Source organism: Lissotriton vulgaris, chromosome 3_2 (assembly GCF_964263255.1).
Source record: "Lissotriton vulgaris chromosome 3_2, aLisVul1.2, whole genome shotgun sequence".
In the NCBI taxonomy this organism is placed as follows: Eukaryota; Metazoa; Chordata; class Amphibia; order Caudata; family Salamandridae; genus Lissotriton; species Lissotriton vulgaris.
The window spans coordinates 279,980,321-280,002,330 of record NC_141690.1 but is presented as its reverse complement, the minus strand read 5'-3'; the positions used below and the strand labels follow the sequence as shown (position 1 = coordinate 280,002,330).

General features: G+C 50.8%; 1 protein-coding gene across 4 annotated transcripts in view; it reads right to left on the bottom strand.

Moving 5' to 3' along the window:
• The window catches only part of RTKN (rhotekin), a 570,155-nt gene extending 565,378 nt beyond the window's left edge, over nt 1-4,777 (bottom strand). The window contains exon 1 of one of the 4 annotated variants that reach the window (XM_086964364.1): nt 3,878-4,777. In XM_086964364.1, coding sequence (XP_086820490.1) covers nt 3,878-3,988 — 111 coding nt within the window. In that variant the 5' untranslated portion in view covers nt 3,989-4,777. Of the gene's footprint in view, nt 1-3,766 lie in introns of all 4 variants that reach the window. The other 3 variants (XM_086964365.1, XM_086964369.1, XM_086964368.1) reach the window with 3 other exon arrangements.
• Between the last annotated feature and the right edge of the window lie 17,233 nt (nt 4,778-22,010).

Genomic DNA, 22,010 nt, shown 5'->3' with positions numbered 1-22,010 from the left:
CGGGGGTCTAGTGATGCAGTGGATGGGGGTCTCACCGGGGAGGGTCTAGTGATGCAGTGGTGAGGGGGTCTCACATGCGGTCTACTGATGCAGTGGATGGGGGTCTCACCGGGGGTCTAGTGATGCAGTGGTGAGGGGGTCTCACCTGGGGTCTAGTGATGCAGTAGATGGGGGGTCCCACCTGGGGTCTAGTGATGCAGTGGATGGGGGTCTTACCTGGGGTCTAGTAATGCAGTGAATGGGGGTCTCACCTGGTGTCTAGTGGTGCAGTTGGGGTTCTCGCCTGGGGTCTAGTGATGCATTGGATGGGGGTCTCCCCTTGGGTCTAGTGATGCAGTGGAGGGGGATCTCACCTGGGGTCTAGTGATGCAGTGGATGGGGGTCTCACCTGGGGTCTAGTGAAGCAGTAAATGGGGGGTCTCACCTGGGGTCTAGTGAAGCAGTAAATGAGGGGGGGTCTCACCTGGATTCTAGTGATGCAGTGATGAGGGGGGTCTGACCTGGGGTCTTGTGATGCATGGCAGGGGGTCTTACCTGGGGTCTAGTAATGCAGTGAATGCAGGTCTCACCTGGGGTCTAGTGATGCAGTGATGCGGAGAGGGTCTCTCCTGGGGTCTAGTGATGCAGTGCATGGGGGTCTCACCTGGGGTCTAGTGATGCAGTGGATGGGGGGGAGTCTTACCTGGGGTCTAGTGAAGCAGTGAATGGGGGGTCTTACTTGGTGTCTAGTGGTGCAGTGGGGGTCTCACCTAGGGTCTAGTGGAGCAGTGATTGGGGGGTCTCACCTGGGGTCTAGTGATGCAGTGAATGGGGGTTCTCACCTGGGGTCTAGTGATGCAGGGGATGAGGGTCTCACCTGGGGTCTAGTGATGCAGTGGAAGGGGGTCTCACCTGGGTCTAGTGATGCAGTGAATGGGGGGGTCTCACCTGGGTCTAGTGATGCAGGGGATGGGGGTCTCACCTGGGGTCTAGTGATGCAGTGGAAGGGGGTCTCACCTGGGTCTAGTGATGCAGGGGATGAGGGTCTCACCTGGGGTCTAGTGATGCAGTGGATGGGGGGGTCTCACCTGGGGTCGAGTGATGCAGTGGATAGGGAGGTCTCACTTGGGGTCTAGTGATGCAGTGGTGGGGGTTCTCACCTGGGGTCTAGTGATGCAGGGGATGGGGGTCTCACCTGAGGTCTAGTGATGCAGTGGATGGGGGGTCTCACCTGGGGTCGAGTGTTGCAGTGGATAGGGAGGTCTCACTTGGGGTCTAGTGATGCAGTGGTGGGGGGTCTCACCTGGGGTCTAGTGATGCAGTGAATGGGGGGTCTCACCTGGGGTCTAGTGATGCAGTGGTGGGGGGTCTCACCTGGGGTCTAGTGATGCAGTGGTGGGGGTCTCACCTGGGGTCTAGTGATGCAGTGATGAGAAGAGGGTCTCATCTGGGGTCTAGTGATGCATTGGATGAGGGGTCTCCCTGGGGTCCAGTGATGCATAGGATGGGGGTCTCACCTGGGGTCTAGTGATGCAGTGGTAGGGGGTCTCACCTGGGGTCTAGTGATGTAGAGGAGAGGGGGTCTCACCAGGGGTCTAGTGATGCAATGGATGGGGGGTCTCACCTGGGGCCCAGTGATGCAGGGGATGGGGGTCTCACCTGGGGTCTAGTGATGCAATGGATGGGGGGTCTCACCTGGGGTCTAGTGATGCAGTGGAAGGGGGTCTCACCTGGGGTCTAGTGATGCAGTGGAAGGGGGTCTCACTTGGGGTCTAGTGTTGAAGGGGATGAGGGTCTCACCTGGGGTCTAGTGAAGCAGTAAATGAGGGGGGTCTCACCTGGGGTCTAGTGATGCAGTGGAAGGGGGTCTTACCTGGGGTCTAGTGATGCAATGGATGGGGTTCTCACCTGGTGTCTAGTGATGCAGTGATGAGGAGAGGGTCTCACCTGGGGTCTAGTGATGCAGTGAATGGGGGTCTCACCTGGGGTCTAGTGATGCAGTGGATGGGGGTCTCACCTGGGGTCTTGTGATGCATGGCAGGGGGTCTTACCTGGGGTCTAGTAATGAAGCGAATGGGGGTCTCACCTGGTGTCTAGTGAAGCAGTAAATGAGGGGGGTATCACCTGGGGTCTAGTGATGCATTGGATGGGGGTCTCCCCTTGGGTCTAGTGTTGCAGTGGATGGGGGTCTCACCTGGGGTCTAGTGAAGCAGTAAATGAGGGGGGTCTCACCTGGGGTCTAGTGATGCAGTGGAAGGGGGTCTTACCTGGGGTCTAGTGATGCAATGGATGGGGTTCTCACCTGGTGTCTAGTGATGCAGTGTGGGGTCTCACCTGGTGTCCAGTGATGCAGTGATGAGGAGAGGGTCTCACCTGGGGTCCAGTGATGCAGTGATGAGGAGAGGGTCTCACCTGGGGTACAGTGATGCAGGGATGGGGGTCTCACCTGGGGTACAGTGATGCAGTGATGAGGAGAGGGTCTCACCTGGGGTCTAGTGATGCAATGGATGGGGGTCTCACCTTGGGTCTAATGATGCAGTGTGGAGGGGGTCTCACCTGGGGTCTAGTGATGCAGTGAATGGGGGTCTCACCAGGGGTCTAGTGATGCAGTGGATGGGGGGTCTCACCTGGGGTCTTGTGATGCATTGGATGGGGGGTCTCACCTGGTGTCTAGTGATGCAGTGGAGGGGTGTCTCACCTGGGGTCTAGTGATGCAGTGGATGGGGGGGTCTCACCTGGGCTCTAGTGATGCAATGGATGGGGGTCTCACCTGGTGTCTAGTGATGCAGTGGATGGGGGTCTCACCTGGGGCCTTGTGATGCAGTGGAGGGGGGTCTCACCTGGGGTCTAGTGATGCAGTGATGAGGAGAGGGTCTCACCTGGGGTCTAGTGATGCAGTGGATGGGGGTTCTCACCTGGGGTCTAGTGATGCAGTGGATGTGGGGTCTCACCTGGGGTCTAATGATGCAGTGATGAGGAGAGGGTCTCACCTGGGCTCTAGTGATGCAACGGATGGGGGTTCTCACCTGGGGTCTAGTGATGCAGTGGATGGGGGATCTCACCTGGGGTCTAGTGATGCAGTGCATTGGGGTCTCACCTGGGGTCTAGTGATGCAGTGATGAGGAGAGGGTCTCACCTGGGGTCTAGTGATGCAGTGGATGGGGGATCTCACCTGGGGTCTAGTGATGCAGTGGATGGGGTCTCACCTGGGGTCTAGTGATGCAGTGGATGGGGGTCTCACCTGGGGTCTAGTGATGCAGTGGATGGGGGGTCTCACCTGGTGTCTAGTGATGCAGTGGTGGGGGGTCTCACCTGGGGTCTAGTGATGCAGTGGTGGGGGGTCTCATCTGGGGTCTAGTGGTGGGGGTCTCACCTGGGTCTAGGGTTGCAGTGGATGGGGGGTCTCACCTGGGGTCTAGTGATTCATTGGATGGGGGTCTCACCTGGGGTCTAGTGATTCATTGGATGGGGGTCTCACATGGGGTCCAGTGATGCAGTGGAGTGGGGTCTCACCTGGGGTCTAGTGATTCATTGGATGGGGGTCTCACCTTGGGTCTAGTGTTGCAGTGGATGGGGGTCTCACCTGTGGTCTAGTGATGCAGTGATGGGGGTCTCACCTGGGTCTAGTGATGCAGTGGATGGGGGTCTCACCTGGGGTCTAGTGATGTAGTGAATGGGGGTCTCAACTGGGGTCTAGTGATGCAGTGGTTGGGGGGGGGTGTTTCGCCTGGGGTCTTGATGTGCAGAGGGGGGGTAGGGTCTCACCGTGTTCATGCCTCAGTCTCACCTGGGGGGTCTCACCCGGGGTCTTGTGATGCAGGAGGGGGCTCACACCTGAGGTCTTGTGATGCAGTGGGGTGGCGGGGGGGTCTCACTGGGGTCATGCCCTCACTCTCACCTGGGGGGTGTCGATGAAGACGCTCCTCCGCAGTCTCCCCCTCTTGATCTCCATCTCCAGGGCCGAGCACCGCGCCACCGTCACCCGGTTCTGGTGGTTCCGGACGAACATGCTGCCGGGTCGGATGGGTCCAGAGGTGCAGGATGGGGGGGTGTGCCAGGGGGGCAGCAGCCTAAGAACTGCAACAGAGTCCAAAGTACTTGAGCCCCAGAGCCCTGGGTCAAGGGTCAGAACCGTAGGATCCTGTACCTCTGGAGCTCTGTACACAACACCCCTCGGGCTCTGGAGGGTAGAACCCTTCTCTGCACAGCACCTCCCAATTTTTGATGGGTTGAACCGCCCTGTACTCAGCACCCCCTAGTATTGAAGGGTTCAGCCGCTCTGTACTCAGCACCTCCTGGGATTTGAGGGACAGAACCGCCCTGTACTCAGCACCTCCCGGTTTTTGATGGGTTGAACCGCCCTGTACTCAGCACCCCCGAGTATTGAAGGGTTCAGCCGCTCTGTACTCAGCACCTCCTGGGCTTAGAGGGAAAGAACCGCCCTGTACTCAGCACCTCCCGGGATTTGAATGGTTCAGCCGCTCTGTACTCAGCACCCCCGGGTTCTGGGGGGTAGTCCCGCTCTGTACACAGCACCCCCTTGGTTCTGGGGGCAGTCCGGCTCTGTACACAGCACGTTCGGAGCACTGGAGGGCAGCACCGCCCTGTACACCGCACCTCCCGGGGTCTGGGGTGCAATGCCCCTCTCTCCAGGCTCTGAAGGGCAGACTCCCGCACCCTCGCCCGGTCCCAGCAGATGTCCCGGGGGCGGCGGCGGCAGCAGTGCGGGGGTCGCTCTCTCCTCCTTCACGCCGTCTGCTCTCTCCCCGCTTCCTGCCTCTCCTTCTTCTCTCCTCCCACTCGGGCTCCGTCCCTTCTCCTTCCCTCTCTGCCTCCGGCAGCGCTCCAACTTTCCTGGCACTTCTTGGCGCCTCTCTCGTGTCCCCCAGCGGCCAGGAGCGGAACTGCACCCCGCGATGGGTGTCAACTCGGGGTACCGAAGGGGCTCCACCTGAGCCCCCCTGAGGAGGGGAGGGGTGACCCTCTCAGCCTCTGAGCATCAGCACCGGAGATCCCTTTATAACGCGCATTGCGTCCCGGATCTTTTCACGGGGTGCCGGTACCCCGCTGTGCTCCGGTGCTTTTAATGGGGTGTGGACTGCGGCGCCCCAAAGCATGGAACTGGCAGTGGGGTGTGATGCGGCGTCTCACTCATCGGACATGTCTCTCATAGGGCAGGTCTCTCAAGGGACAGGTCTCTAACTGGGCAGGTCTCTCATTGAACAGGTCTCTCCCTGGAATATAAAACGTCATCCCGCATACTTTCATCACGCACACCAGTACTATGAAAATGCAATTGCTCTGCGATACCGTTACCCCGCAACCTTTCACTCCTCATATGACTTCACCACGCATACCTTTACAACGCAAACGCATGCGTGGCGAAGTCATAAACTGTGTAAGGGTGGTTTAACTTTTTATATATATATATATATATATATATATAAAAAAAACCTAAACCCACCCTGAACCCCAAAAATACCCCCCCCACCCCAAAAGCCAGGCGCACCCTGAATAGGGTGACCAACTGGCATTGGTGCAAATTCAGAACGGTGAGTGTAAAAATTCAGGACAAAGGGTCAAAATTCTGGACAAAACTTCAGGACAATTGAATACGTTTTACAGACACATCAGAGGTCGCGCAATAGTATATAAGTAAGCCCAGCCATATCCAAACATATTCAACCATTTGCAAACCTATCCATCATATATCCTTCCATCCATCATTTCACTCATCCATCCTTTCATCCACCCATTATCTATCATCCACCCTTTCACCCTATGCATCTGTACACTCATCCATCCACTCTTCCACTCATCCATCCATTCACTCATCCATCCAGCCATTTAGCCTTTTACCCATCCAGCCATCCTTTCACTTACTCATCCATCCACCCAGTCAATCATCCTTCCACCCATCCTTCTACTCATTCACTCATGAATCCATCAATTGAACCTATCACTCATCCATCCTTTCACTCATCCATCCATCCTTTCTCTCATCCATTTATCCTTTCACTCCTCCACTCATCTATTCATCCTTTTGTCCATCTACCCTACCTTTCACTCACTCATCCATCCTTACATCCACCCTTTCACTCATCAGTCCATCCATTCACCCTTGCACTTATCAATTCATCAATCCATCCATCATTTCACTCATCCATCCACCCACTCACTCATCATCCACCTTTTTACTCATCCATCCTTTTACTCATCCATCCACCCTTTTACCCATCCAGCTACCCTTCCACCCATACATCCAGCTATTTACCTTTTCTCTCTTCCATCTTTCCACTCAATTTTATTGTGTGATTAATAAAAATCGTTACAATCTTCGAACAGATTAAAAATACAAATTACAGCAAAACTGTTAGCTAATAGACTAATGAACCATCTCCCACTGTTGATCCACCCTGATCAATCGGGCTTCATGCCCAATAGCAGAACGGCCCTGAACCTCAGAAGTGTACATGGGATCCTTGCGCACGCTCCCTCATTGTCAGACTCAGCGGTGATCCTTTTCTTAGATGCCAAAATGGTGTTCGATATGGTGGAATGGGAGTATTTATTTGCAGTCTTGTCACATATGGGCTTTGGCCCTAAATACATTGCCTGGGTCTGTCTTCTATACACTAACCCGGTCGCCTACTCACCGCCAACGGACACATCTCACACACATTCCATTGGCAAGGGGCACTCGTCAGGGCTGTCCCCTGACCCCCTTGCTCTTTGCCCTGGCTCTGGAACCGCTGGCTACGCTAATTAGGTCAACACCATTATTGAAGGGGATTAGTTAGAAGGCGGGATGGGAAGATCGAGTATCGCTCTACGCGGACGACATGTTGATATATTTAACAGATCCATATAGGGGCATCCCAGCACTCCTTACACTCTGTGACACCCACAGGAAAACCTCGGGATATACGCTAAATTGGGCGAAATCAGTACTCTACATTTTGAAGGGGCCACAGCCCTCACCGGCAGCAGATTGCCTGCTTTTACTAGCCTCTGGCTTCTTCAAGTATCTTGGCATACATATCACTGACAATGCTACGGAATTCTTTGATAAAAATCTAAAACCTCCTCTGGAACGTCTACGTACTGACGTAAAACACTGGGCGGCCTTACCGCTGACCCTTCTCGGCCAAGCTGCTCTTTATAAAATGATGGCGCTCCCTAGATTCCTGTACGCCCTGGAAAACACCCCTTATCCGGTCGTGCCAAGGTATTTCCAACAGGTCACGGCGTTGGTTTCTAAATTATTGTGGAGTAACCGACCGGCGCGCATTGCACACATCAAACTGAACAGGAGTTGGTATGAGGGAGGGATTGCACTACCCAATCTACAGCTTTATTACTGGGCCGCACACCTCAAAATTGTGAACCAGTGGCTCCACACGCGAAGGGAGGACCCAGCCTACAGGGCCAACAGGGCACAGTTGGGGGCGGACTGCATGCTGTCCGTACTGTACAATAGACAGCAGGCAACAAAGCTGATAGGACCCACGAAACGGCACAGGCGAAACTGGGCTGGAAGGGGAGAATCACTAAACTCACCCCACTCTGGGACACGAAAGCGCTTGCGGCAGAGTAAGGGGTTTGCGCAGTGGGACAGCATTGGCATATCCAAGGTGGGAGACCTGTGGGATAAAGGTACTGTGATCTCATTCACACTACTCCAACAACAATATGACTTAGGACCAAACGAAACTTACAGATATGTGCAAATCAGACACGCGCTATTGCAGGCAATACCAACAGACACAGACATCCCGGAATCCTCACCATTGGAGGATAGATTACTTACTGACTACATGCAACATGGCGCAACTTCACTCACATACCGGAAACTACTCCATAACCTAACAGATCCTACACAGAAATTACGGAAGCGGTGGGCGGAAGAAATTGGCGATATTGATGACTCAGAGTGGAATGAGGCGCTGGCGTCTCCAAGGAAGATAGGGATTTCGGCAAAATTCAGATTAGTGCAACTGAAAATTCTGCACCGCATATACTATACTAGACCCCTGCTCCATAAACTACATAAAGCACCACACCCTTATTGTCTTCGTGGCTGTGGCGAGGAAGGTACATTACTCCATACACTCTGGGACTGTCCACTCATAGCTGAGTACTGGCGTCAGGTGATGCGCACTCTCTCACAAGCTCTCAAAGTCTCCCTGGTGCCCGAACCACGTAAATGTATACTAAATATATGGGAACCAACTGATTTATCCAGATACGGCCAAATTTGGGGGACACTAGCCATAATGGTAGCAAAACGAGATATCGCCCAAAAATGGGGCGCATCGGAACTGCCCACAGTGTCTCAATGGAGCATGAACATGGATATGCTGATGTTGACGGAGAGGGCGGTGTATGTGAGTAGAGCATGCCCTCGTAAGTGGAACACAGTATGGGCCGCGTGGAATACATACAGTGGTGACATATGTGATCCATTACCGGAAGAGGATGGCATTAGCTCAGATGAGGAAGAGGAAGGGGACTAGGATGGCAGGGTATGGGGTATAAGTAGGAAGCATTATGATACACCTCTACGTACAGACTATGTCACATCACAGTCTCTCTTGATAAATGTTGTTACATTGTATGTCGCCATGGATGTGGGTATAACCAGCGTAAAAATTTGCTATACTCAGTTACAAGTTGTTTATTTTAAAATACCAAAATACAAAAATGTTAGACCTCAGTTTTCTCCGAAATGTGAACTGAATGCTAACAAGTCCGCTTCATAGTAATACGCCGCCGGACCCCAGGGTTGTCGACTGAAGGGCTGTGTTTTAATCCGCAAGTATTGTGACTAACAGTAAACAACGCGGCCGGCCCTTGAGGTTGTAGGCCTACAGCTGTGTTTATTTTAACAAAAGTGTATAATAAAGGTCTTTTAAAAATAAAAAAAATATACAAATTACATGCTGTAAAAGTATACCTTCTCTGGTAAAAAAAACATTCTAATTCCCCCCTGTACAGTACATTATTAAGATCAATTTCATAGGCGAGGTTTTGATTGTTTCATTTATCCTCAATAGTCTTCAAGCCTCAGTCTGATCCTTGTGCTCGACATTGAGTGCCTTTTTTCAGTTAGTTTTCTTGTCGCCGTTTTGTTACCTCAATCAAAAATTTAAGTCCACGACAGGCCAAGATAGAAGAGGTACCTCCCAGCCAGCTTATTACAGCTTGCCGGCATATGTTGATGTTTAGAGTGATAAAGATGTCCCGTACGTACCGTCTTCTTAAAATCATAAGTGCCAGGCATGCACATAACAAGTGCATTAGGGTTTTATTACGGTATCCGCACATTCTGCAATGGGGACTTTCTTTTTGGTGTTTCCAAGATGGTCCTAAGTCCTTAGAGTAGTGCTGACCCATTCAGTAGGCAATGTAAAAATGTTTTAGATGTTGACTGAAGTGCGTAGCTAAGTATTCCTGTGGTTTTTGGTGAGTGTAAGAGATTACCGTCCATGCGTGGCGCCGTTTATTTACAGATATTTTGTCCTCTAGCAGTGACTTCCTTTTTGCTACACCATTGGCAACTTTACAGAAGTGTGCCTGGTCTGTTTTTTTCCATTCTTCTAATAGATCCAATTTGGACAAACAAGTGCTAAGGTAACTTCCCCGTGAGTTGGTGCAAGGCTGGTTTTCCTGATGTTTTATTTCCTTCCAGCAGAGGTTATCCATTGACTCACTTGGGGCAGAGCGAAGTTTGTGACATAGTTTAACGAAGTTGGACATCTTTCCACTCACTCATCAATCCATCCATCCTATCTCATTATCTTTCAATTCAATCTTTCATTCATCCATTCACCCTTTCACTAATTCATCCATCCATCCACCCATCCCTTCACTTACTCACTCGCCCACCTTTTCATATTAATTTTGAGCTGAGCCTTTTTGAGAAGAGGCCCATCAAGAATTTCACCCTCGCTGCAGGAGCTATTCCAGGACTGGGACAGAAGCCACCCAGGGCAGAGACAGGATCCACCACAGGGGGACAAGAGCCATCACAGGCGGGGGGCGGGGGGCAGGAGCCACCACATGGGGGAACAAGAGACATCACTGGAGGGGGAACAGGATCCACCAGGGTGGGCACAGGTGTGGGCATGCAGTATTTTAGTATCATCTTGGTCTCTTCCAGGGTGGGGTAGGGCTCCTCATCCCCTCCTGGACAAGAAAACAAGAAGACAGGCTCTTTCCAAAATGTTAGTTTTGCCATCCCCCACTTATACAGTACTTAAAGGAGATACTCCAAGAGAACTGATTGAACTGATTGTCTTCCATACTTTGTTAATCAGTGTGGGTGCGATTGTGCCATTTCTTTATTTATTACATTATAGACTTCATGTTTGAAGAACTGAGGTTTGTTTACAATTTAGTGACAGTAATTAAGCTCTGTGAAGAGAACCATGGGCTGCCTCGGTGTAATCTCGGCCGGTTCTAGGATGTTTGCACAGCGAGGGGTTGGTGAGAGGCTCCATAGCTGGCCCACCCACTGCTAGCACCTTCTGACTCTCTAAATATTGCTGCTCCAACCACTCTGCGGTGTTCGTCTGCAATTTATGAAAGCTACGGGTGACTTCAGCATGAAGTGGAGAGAGAGAGTACATGATCAGCAGGGCTGCCTACTGACACACATTTGTACCAGCACCAGTAGCCGAAGAGGATTCCGAATATGCGTGACCCAGTCTGTGCCTGGAGACGGATATGGTGTTGTGTTCTTTCATGACTATGGGAGAGACGCATCTTCTTACCTCAAATGCTCCCTGTTGCATGCACAAGGGCCACAGTGGTGGGACTGCGCATGCACTGGCATTTGCTTTCTAGATCCGTGGATGCAAGGAGGCTATTTTTACAAATAGCAAGCCTCAGCTAAGATCTTGGGTTTTCACTTCTTCTCACCTGTTATAGATTTAGTTCAGTTTGTGACTGTGATTTAATGTTAGGGAAGCCTCCGCTTTAAAGGAGTCGTCAGGGTTTCTCCCCTCCTTCTGTGTTACTTGTCTCATTTCCTGCCAAGAAAACTCACATTGTGGATGAGGCTATGCTAAACAGGAGGCCACAAGGCATCTCAATTTTATCCCTGCAGAATCAATAAAAATCAGGCCGACTGCCCGTCACAGCCAGACCAAACCTGTGCAAAATGATTGAGCTATTTCAAAGAATTACAGCATATAATCTAGGGGCAACCACCTACAGCGGACCCCACCGAATTCAAGAACTACCGCCCCATCTCGCTCCTCCCTTTTCCTGCCAAAGTCATCGAAAAGACCGTCAACAGACAGCTTGCCGCCTTCCTCGAGACGAACGGATCCCTCGACCCTTCGCAGTCCGGTTTCCGAGCCAACCACAGCACCGAGACCGCCCTCATCGCAGCCACTGACGACATCAGATCCCTGCTCGACAACTGGGAAACACCGGCCCTCATCCTCCTGGACCTCTCTGCAGCGTTCGACACTGTCTGCCACCGCACCCTAGTACAGCGCCTTAGCAACTTCGGAATCCGAGAGAAGGCACTGGAGTGGATCATCTCGTTCCTCGCCGGAAGAACCCAGAGAGTCCGCCTCCCCCATTCAGATCCGAGGCCTCCGAAGTCGTCTGCGGCGTACCACAAGGGCCATCACTCGGCCCTACCCTCTTCAACGTCTACATGAGCCCCCTCGCAGCCATCGTACGCAAACACAACCTCAACATCATCTCCTATGCCGACGACACCCAGTTAATCCTCTCCCTCACCAACGACCCCGCCACCGCTAGAACCAGCCTACACGAAGGGATGAAAGACGTCGCCGAATGGATGAAGAACAGCCGCCTGAAACTGAACTCAGACAAAACGGAAGTCCTCATCCTGGGATCATCGCCCTCCGCCTGGGATGACTCCTGGTGGCCCCCTGCCCTGGGCACCACCCACAAACCAACGGACCATGAACGCAACCTGGGCTTCATCCTGGACTCCTCCCTCTCGATGACCAGACAAGTCAACGCCGTCTCGTCATCATGCTTCAATACCCTGCGCATGCTCCGTAAGATCTTCCGATGGATCCCCACAGAAACCAGGAAGACGGTCACCCAGACACTCGTCACCAGCCGACAGGACTACGGAAACACCCTCTACACCGGAACCACAGCCAAAGTTCAGAAAAGACTCCAGCGCATCCAGAACACCTCCGCACGAGTCGTCCTGGACGTCCCCCGACACAGCCACATCTCCGGCCACCTGAGAGACCTGCACTGGCTCCACAGCAAGAGGATCACGTTCAGGCTCCTCACCCACACACACAAGACCCTCCACAACCTGGGCCTCAAGTACCTCAACAACCGCCTGACCTTCTACGCACCCACCCGCCAGCTACGATCGACCAGCCTCGCCCTCGCCGCCGTACCATGCATCCGCAAAGCCACCGCCGGGGGAAGATCCTTCTCCTACCTGGCAGCCAAGACATGGAACTCCCTCCCGATCCACCTCCGGCTGACCCAGGATCATCTCTCCTTCAGGAAGCTCCTCAAGACCTGGCTCTACGAGCAGTAGCGGGCCCCTCCCCCCCAGTGCTTTGAGACCCTTCCGGGTGAGTAGCACGCTTTACAAATGCCCATGATTGATTGATTGAATCTTCTGTAGAAAAACCCACAGACATTGCCTATTTCCTTCATAGGAAGGGAATGTGTGAGGCCCCCTCTAAATTGCAGAGACGTGACGCATTCAGGGCTGTTTGCATCTGAATTGGTGCCCCTGATCCTGAAGTTGCATCCCCACCCTCTCAGTCACCTTCAAGCACCTCTTAACAGCTCATCAAGGGCTGGAGGTGTGAGGGTTGCCATCCCGCTCTGCCTCTCCAATGCTGCGGGGTATCTTAGCTTTGGAACAGCATCAGAGTCAAGAAGAGAGGTGGGTGGAAGCTGTGCCGGCGTTAGGGTGGTGGGACCGGTGTCCGGTTAAAATTATGGACAAATTGCGTCCGTTAAAGAATCCTTCATGGACAACGGACAGACGGTCGAAATTACGGACTGTTCGTGAAATTTACGGATTGTTGGTCACCCTAACCCTGAACCCTAAAATTACCCTTGCACCCCAAAGCCTTAAACGCACCCTGAACCCTAAAAATTGACTCTACACCTCAAAACCCAAACCACCCTGAACCCCAAAAATACCCTGCACCCCAAAACCCTAAACGCACTCTAAACCCTCAAAATTCCCCCTACACCTCAAAACCCTAACCCACGCTTTACCCCAAAAATACCCCTGCACCTCAAAACCCTAACGCACCCTGAACCCCAAAAATACCCCTGCACCCCAAAACCCCAAACGCACCCTGAACCCCAAATATACACCTGTACCCCAAAACCCTAACACACCCTGATCCCCAAAATTACCCCTGCAGCCCAAAATCTAAATGCACTCTGAACCCCAAAAATGCCCCTGCAATCCAAAATCTAAACGCAGCCTGAACCCCAAAAAAAACCGTACACCGCAAAATCTAAACGCACCCTGAACCCCAAAATTACCACTGCACCCCAAAACCTAAACGCACCCTGAACCCCAAAAATACAGTTGCACCCCAAATCCCAATCCCACCCTGATCCCCAAAATTACCCCAGCACCCCTATACCTAAATGCACCCTGAACCCCAAAAATATCCCTGCCCCCCAAAAACCTTAAACGCACCCTGACCCCTAAAAATACCCCAGTACCCAAAAAACAAAACGCACCCTGAACCCTAAAATTACCCCCTACACCCCAAAACCTAAACCCACCATGAACCCCAAAAATACACTTGCACCCCAAATCCCTATCCCACCCTGATCCCCAAAATTACCCCAGCACCCCTATACCTAAATGCACCCTGAACCCGAAAAATATCCCGGCCCCCCAAAAACCTTAAACGCACCCTGACCCCTAAAAATACCCCAGTACCCAAAAAACAAAACACACCCTGAACCCTAAAATTACCCCCTACACCCCAAAACCTAAACCCACCCTACAAATACCCCAGCACCCCAAAACACAAACATACACATTACCCTAAGATTACCCCTGAACCCCCCTTACATATACCCCTACACCGCAATCCCAAACCCTATACTTACCTTATACTTACATTTAAAAAACATTTGCTTTTACCATTCATGCATTTACAACGAATTTCGTTGTAATAGCATGAGTGGTAAAAGCATATACAATGTAATGCCATGTGTTGTAATGGCATTGCGGAGTAATGGAATTTGGTTGTCAATGTATGCGGGGGTGTTGTATGTGTGATAAAAGATTTGTGGTAATGGTTGTTTACCCTCTCAATGGGCAGGTGGCTCATGGAACAGCTCTCTCACTGGGCAGGGGGCTCAAGGGACAGGCCTCTCACTCTGAAGGGGGCTCATGGGACAGCTCTCTCACTGGGCAGATGTCTCATCGGACAGGCCTCTCACATGTTAGGGAGCTCAAGGGAGAGGCCTCTCACATGGCAGGTGGCTCAAGGGACAGGTCTCTCGCTGGGCAGGTGACTCATGGGACAGGTCTCTCACATGGCAGGGGGCTCAAGGGACAGGTCTCTCATATGGCAGGGGGCTCAAGGGACAGCCTCTCACATGGCAGGTGGCTCAAGGGACAGGCCTCTCACATGGCAGGGGGCTCAAGGGACAGGTCTCTCACATGGCAGGGGGCTCAAGGGACAGGCCTCTCACATGGCAGGGGGCTCAAGGGACAGGTCTCTCACATGGCAGGGGGCTCAAGGGACAGGTCTCTCACATGGCAGGGGGCTCAAGGGACAGACCTCTCACATGGCAGGGGGCTCAAGGGACAGGTCTTTCACATGGCAGGGGACTCAAGGGACAGGCCTCTCACATGGCAGGTGGCTCGTGGGACAGGTCTCTCACTGGGCAGTTGTCTTGTTAAGGATTGCAGGGATCTGTTAGCATGGGCTGAAAGCCATTTTGTACTTGGCTGCCATTTTATTTAGCCATGTGCTCGCCATGTGCTGTTTCCCTCTTCCAGAGCCTTGCACATACTCAGAGAGGCCTAGCTAGTAGAATGCACCTGCTCCTAGTATAGAACTGTCAGGCTATTCTTACTAATGTGCACAGTTTGGGCTCTCCTCCCACTTTGTTGAGCAAGAAAATCTTGTATACCCATATTGGTCATTTTGCATGCTTACATGTGCCAGGACCTCCCCTTGGTTTTATGCCGACTATGTAACCCTAAGTATATATAAGGTCCCTGTTTTCTGAACTCCTTAGACTGCCTCATACAGTTTCTGAGGGTTCTGTATAACGTACTCTCCCTCATCTGAGGTTAATAAATGCATTCTTTTTATATTACAGCTTCTGTGACAATCTCTTCTTTGTTGGTTTAAAAGTACCAGGGTGTATCAGTGAGACCCCTGAGAAGGTTTCTATTTTCTACAGTCTCACAGGACAGCTCTCTCACTGTGCAGGTGACTCTCAAGACAGTTCTCTCACAGGGCAGGTGGCTCACAGGACAGGTTTCTCATTGGACAGGTCTCTCACTGGGCAGATGTCTCATCGGACAGATCTCTCTCTGGGAAGATGTCTCATCGGACAGATCTCTCTCTGGGCAGATGTCTCATCGGACAGGTCTCTCACTGGGCAGGTGGCTCATGGGACATGTTTCTCGCTGGGCAGGTGGCTCATGGGACAGGTCTCTCATTGGATAGGTCTCTCACTGGGCAAGTGGCTTATGGGACAGGTCTCTCATTGGACAGGACTCTCACTTGGCAGGTGGCTTATGGAACAGGTCTCTCATTGGATAGGTCTCTCACTGGGTAGGTCTGTCACCGGACATGTCTCTCATTGGTCAGTTGTCTCACAGGACAGTTCTCTCACTGGGCAGGTGTATCAAGGGACAAGTCTCTCATTGGACAGGTCTCTCACGGGACAGGTCTCTCATTGGACAGGTGTAACGGCAGGATAATTTGCCATATTTGGATTGGTGATGACTATGGTCCACTGCCATCTCAGTATATTGCTATGAATCCTTTATTTTAGCCTATTTGTAGGGTTTGCCTATTGGCTTTGGCATGATTCTATGCCTATTTTGCCTCTTTTCGGGCCTAAAGGCCTAAACTAGAGAGTAGCCATCTTGTCTTCCTGCCGCAGTTGTCTGAGGCGTTTGTAGGTCAGAAGTGATATTTAGAGTTGAGTTGTTATTCACTAGTTAGAAACCGGTGAGGACCGGCCCTTATCGAAGGAATGTGCTTACTTTCCCGGGCTCTAGACGGAACTACAGCTGGCCACTGTGGCAGCGCAGGGAGCGCGGGGCTTGCTACAGGAATTCGGTGGAGGCCGGGTGCTAGCTGGAAATTTCCATGAGCAGAGAGCCTCCCATATTATCAGAGAACAGAAGAGCAGAGCTGTCAGGTGGTTTTTGGAACTGAAGAGAGCGGTCAGATGGTTTACAGCAGTGGAGAGATCAGATGGTTTTTGGAATGGTAGAAGTCAGATGGATTTAAGCGGTGAAGCTGTCAGTCAATGAAGAAGTCAGTTGGAGCCAGTGGAGTGCAGAGACCAAGATGAACATCAGAAGTTGGTCCGTTGGTGGTGATGCCATGGTGATGGAGAGAGTCCTAATTCCACCAGAGAGGGACAGAGAGTTGGACTCTTCTTAATAGGGTGAGGTGTTCTTAAATAATCTGCATTATATAATCATTCACTTCTTTTTGCTTCCTAGGTTATGTTTAGGTCTCCACTTGCATTAACTCCTTCCATGCTCATGACGAGCTCAGCTCGTCATGATGTACACCTCTCGTACACTCATGACGAGCTGAGCTCGTCATGAACAATGGGGTTCTTAAATAATCCACACTGGAGGAGAAAAGCCATAGCAGCCATGGAGTTAATAATTTCCTACTGTATTGCTTATACATATATCATTGTTATAATGTTTTGTTTATTTTGTTTGTTTGATTGCTTGTTAGTTGTTATTCTATCATTGCTCCACAAAAAGCATTAGTTATTTAGTTCCTTGTAATAAAGAGACCCCAGTTTGCAAATTCCAGTTTGTTTATTGTCTCTGAGAGAGAATAAAGGGTTCCTTTTTAACCAGATGCTTATGTATAGAGGGCTGGGAGACCCCCTCACTTGCGGGTAACTGTTGATAACTAGGTACACTACTCAGGATCAGGGATGGTTGCAAGACAGAATATATAATTTGCCCTTAGTCAGGAATGCCCAAATTGTTGATAGATTAACCCCACATAGCATAGACAGTCGGGAGACTATAAAGAATCATTGGGGGACATTAAAGATAATCGTCGGGTGACGTTAAAGATATCCTCGGGTGACGTTAAAGATATCCTCTGGTGACGTTAAAGATAATCGTCCGGTGACGTTAAAGATATCGTCGGGGACGTTAAAGATAATCGTCGGTTGACTTTAAAGATATCGTCCGGTGACGTTAAAGATATCGTCGGGAGACGTTAAAGAATATAAGATGAGGTAATTATAGGATAAGATATGGAATCCATTAGACGTTAGTGGTATCTTTGATGGTACAGGCTTGTAAATAGCTCTTTTTCACCTTCTCAGGTGAGTATTCTAGATATCATGTATATAGTGGCCTGAGAAGAGTGTGGTTACGTGATGACTGGGTTAGCTACGATTGGTAGGCTGCCTGTTCTGAGAATCCGGTTGTTACAACAGGTCTCTCACAGGAGAGGTCTCTCATTGGACAGGTCTCTCACGGGACAGGTCTCTCATTGGACAGGTCTCTCACGGGACAGGTCTCTCATTGGACAGGTCTCTCACAGGACAGGTCTCTCATTGGACAGGTCTCTCACGGGACAGGTCTCTCATTGGACAGTTCTCTCACAGGACACGTTTCTCATTGGACAGGTTTCTCACTGGGCAGGCCTGTCACTGGACAGGTATCTCATTGGTCAGTTGCCTCACAGGACAGTTCTCTCACTGGTCAGGTGTCTCAAGGGACAGGTCTCTCATTGAACAGGTGTCTCACAGGACAGGTCTCTCACAGAACAGGTCTCTCATTGGACAGGTCTCTCACAGGACAGGTCTCTCATTGGATGGAAAGGTCTCTCACATGACACGTTTCTCATTGGACAGGTCTCTCATTGGGCAGGTCTGTCACTGGACAGGTCTCTCATTGGTCAGTTGTCTCACAGGACAGTTCTCTCACGGGACAGGCCTCTCACAGGGCAGGTGGCTCATGGTCAGATCTCCTCACTGTTCCCAATACATTTCTATGTGGGGCAAATGCAGACCACTCGCTGGGCAAGTCTCTCATCGGTCTCTTCTGTGCCCAATGCATTTCAATAAGGAGTTTGGACCTGTTTCTCGCTGGTTGGGTGTCTCTCCCTCTCTCTGTCTGTCGGATGCTCTTCAATGAGGATTTTGGGGCAGTCTCTCTCTCTCTCTCTCTCTCTCTCTCTCTCTCGCTACCTGATGATTTTAAATGAGAAGTTGAGCCTGTGCCTCACTGGTTCTCTGTCTCTCCCCCTCTCTGTCTCTCTGTCTCTCTCTCTCTCTCTCCCCCTGTCTCTCGCTCTCTCTCTCTCTCTCGCACTCCCTCTGGCTCTCTCTATTTTTCTATATATTTCTCTCTCTCCCCCACAATCTCCTCTTTCTCTCTCTCTCCCTCTGTTTCTCCCCCTCTCTCTTTCTCTGCCCTCTCTCACTCTCGCTCCCTCCCTCTCTCTCTCTTTCTCTCTCTCTCTCCTATTCTCTCTCTCTCCTATTCTCTCTCTCTCTCTCTCTCTCTCTCTCTCTCTCTCTCTCTCTCTCTCTCTCTCCCCCTCTGGCTCTCTCAATCTCTCTTTTTCTTTTTATCGCTCTCTTTCTCCCTTTTCCCACTCTCTCTCTCTTGTTCTCTCTCTCTCAAGCTTTTCAATGAGGATTGTGGGACAGTCTCTCTCTCTGTCTCTCTGTCTCTCTCTCCCTCTCTCTCTCTCTCCGGTATGATTTTCAATAAGGAGTTTGGGCCGTTCCTTCACTGGTAGTCTCTCTCTCTGCTATGTGACCTCCCCTTTTCTTTTTAGGATAGGGTAGGGCCCACTCCACTTATCATAGAAGGTCCTAGGGGCCACAGCTCCAAAACCCACACCCTCTGCTGTGGTTCAAACCACACCCTTGTCTGTAGTTCCTACCAAACCATAAGATCTTCGCATTGTTTGAACAACATAAACTAGGGGCTTGGTGCCAAGACTGATTCCAGACACCCCGGCAGGATTTGTTGGCCTGTAGAACAGCTGGCTCATAGTGCCACCGTAAGGCCCCCTAACATATCAGGGCCCAGAGATTATTTTCTGGCAACCACTGAACATGACAACCCTGACCCCTCAGGGATCAAGGAAAGAGTACTGAACCTTTCACCCAGTCACTCATGCTCGCTTATTCTCAGGGAAATAAACAGAAAATACACAGTCAGATGTTACCAATAATATTTATTGAACCGCCGTTATTCTGAATAAAATGTGTGTGCTGCAATGATTAGGAGACAGAAGCAGATAAACGTGATTACAAGCATCAAGAGTATAAATAGTAGATATAGTTCTACCAAGGTGATGAAGCAATGCATATATGAAGGCATTTAACACAAGGCAGTAATTAAAAGTAGTCTACAAAGCAAGCCCTACTCTAAGTGTACCTAGAGTCTGTGTAGGTGTAGAGCCCAAAATCCCCCCAAGGGATGATCCAAACCCATAACCTCTTAGGATAGACTGAAGGACCCCGTCTTGATCACCAACTGGACAGCCCTCACGAATTGTCAGATCACTTCATGGTGATTTCTCAGCATACAGGGACCCTCCATGTCAGCAGAAGCACATCCTTTACTAATCTATCGGGATGCTCATCTTTTATAATAGAAAGAAGCCTTTTGATGCGCGCATAAATTAGGGATGTTATGGATATGTAGATAGTCCTGTCGCCCCGTGGATGAAGATAGTGATGGCATTTTACGTAGTGCGAGACAAGACCTTGTACATGATGTTCAGGGAGTTGTGATAATGTTGTGCGAAGCTAGATGTGAAAACAAGTTTCGTTTTAAAGAAAAAAATCCAACATTGCTGCGCATGCAAATATGTGCAAAGGGTCACAGCTGAAAATGTTCTTTTTGAGGACAATGTAAGAAATAGGCTGCTTCACTGCATGGGCCTTACTTGGGAATATAACACTATAGCAGCTGCAGAGCCAGAATGGGAGGAAGAGCCTTCTCCTACATCTCAACCAAGACCTGGAACGAACTCCCCCTGCACATCGGACGATCGCCCTCACTGCAAGCATTGAAGAAGAGCCCCAAGACCTAACTCTTTAGATGATATGGAGCTGCTCAAATCCCCCTCACCCCAGCGCCTTGAAACCCTTACGGATGAGTAGTGCGCTTCACAAACCCCTGATTGATTGATTGATTGATCCGTTATACTATTGCCTCTGGAGCTGTTGGCTGGTCTCAAGATTTTGGTTTGCTTTCTCCAAGTATTCAGCCATCTGAAGGTGAGGCCAAGTACATAGTCCACTATGTCCTGTTTAGGTTCAATGAGAGGTCTCTCCCACCCATCCTTTACAAGGCACAATGGTCCCCTAACAAGATGACAAAACAAAAGTTCATATGGGGAGAACCCCATTCCCTTTTGTGGCGGAACTTCCATGCAGGCAAAAAGCAGGCATGGTAGAAAAACATCCCATCCCCTTTTGAGGTTTTCAGGGAGTCCACCAAACATACTTTAATGGTCTTATTGTATCTTTCAACAAGGCCATTACACTGTAGATGGTAGGGGGTAGTGAACCTGTAGATCACTCCACACTCCATACACATGTGTTTTAGGTAACCAAACATAAAGTGTGTACCTCTATTGGATTCCACCTCTTTAGGGAAGCCCACTCTGCTAAAGATACAGCTAAGGGCCTAGCCACTGCAGGGGCAGTGGTAGTCCTAAGGGGAATAGTTTCTAGAAACCTGGTGGCATGATCCACTACCACCAAAATATATTTGTTCCCAGATGCTGTAGGGGGGTCAAGGGGACTCGCTGGGTAGTTGTAGCAGGACAGGTTAAGGAACCAGGGCTTCTTGATTGGCCGTGCCGATCCCAGGTCGATCCGCAGGTCTACCGTAGAGTGGTCCAAGGGAGCACTCTCCAGGTTGGAAGCCTCACAAACAAGGGGGATCCGTGGCTGAGTCAGTAGGAAGGAGTTCAGCTGTGACTGCGTGCCATGGACCGGTGACAAGTAGGTGTACTCCCTGTCCGCCGGATGCAGGAGTCTCCAGACATCCAGGAGGCCATGGTCGGGTCTAATGTCACACAAAAGAGCCCGATCTGCATTATGGATCACATCCCAAGCCAGGTTCAAGTCACCACCAACCAAAAGATGCACCAAGTGTACTTCCGTCAGCATCAAGGCTAACTGCAGACAGTAGATGCTTTTCGAGCCTGTTAGAGCATACACATAGCTGACGCAAATCACCTTCCCACCGTCCTTTAGTTTTGCAAACACATATCAGCCCTCAGAGTGGGCTCAAGTTTTGAGCACCGTAGGAGGCAGGGGCCTGCAAATCAGTATGGACACGGTATTTCTGGAAGTCCGTCGAGCCATCTATCGCTTTTGGAGGGAAGCAACGCTGGATATGTTTGCTCGTCCAGTCTCGCCGGAGCTTCTCCGCATTCATGAGGTGTGTCTCCTGGAGTAGGGCTATGTCCACATGCTTGGAATTGAGGTAAGTTAGTACTTTTAAGCACTTCATATGGTGCGTTAGGCCATTATTGTTCCAGGAGATGGGGTGGAGAACAAAGTTAGAGGCAATCGCAAGGCCCAGAGGAGGGGGGCAAGGAACTGTAGGGAATGCGGAGGTGTCAAAGTGACCCTGCTGGTCCCGTTGAGCCAACTCCATAGGAGCGAGACCAGGGAGACTAAGGGGAGGAAGGGAAGGGCTCTCACAGGGTTTTGGGGAGGAGATGGGAGAAACGACTGGTGCTGCAGGTGAGATACCAGACCAAAATGAAGAAAAGAGACAAAGCAAAAGGAGAGAAGAGGTAGGGCAAGGGGAAAAT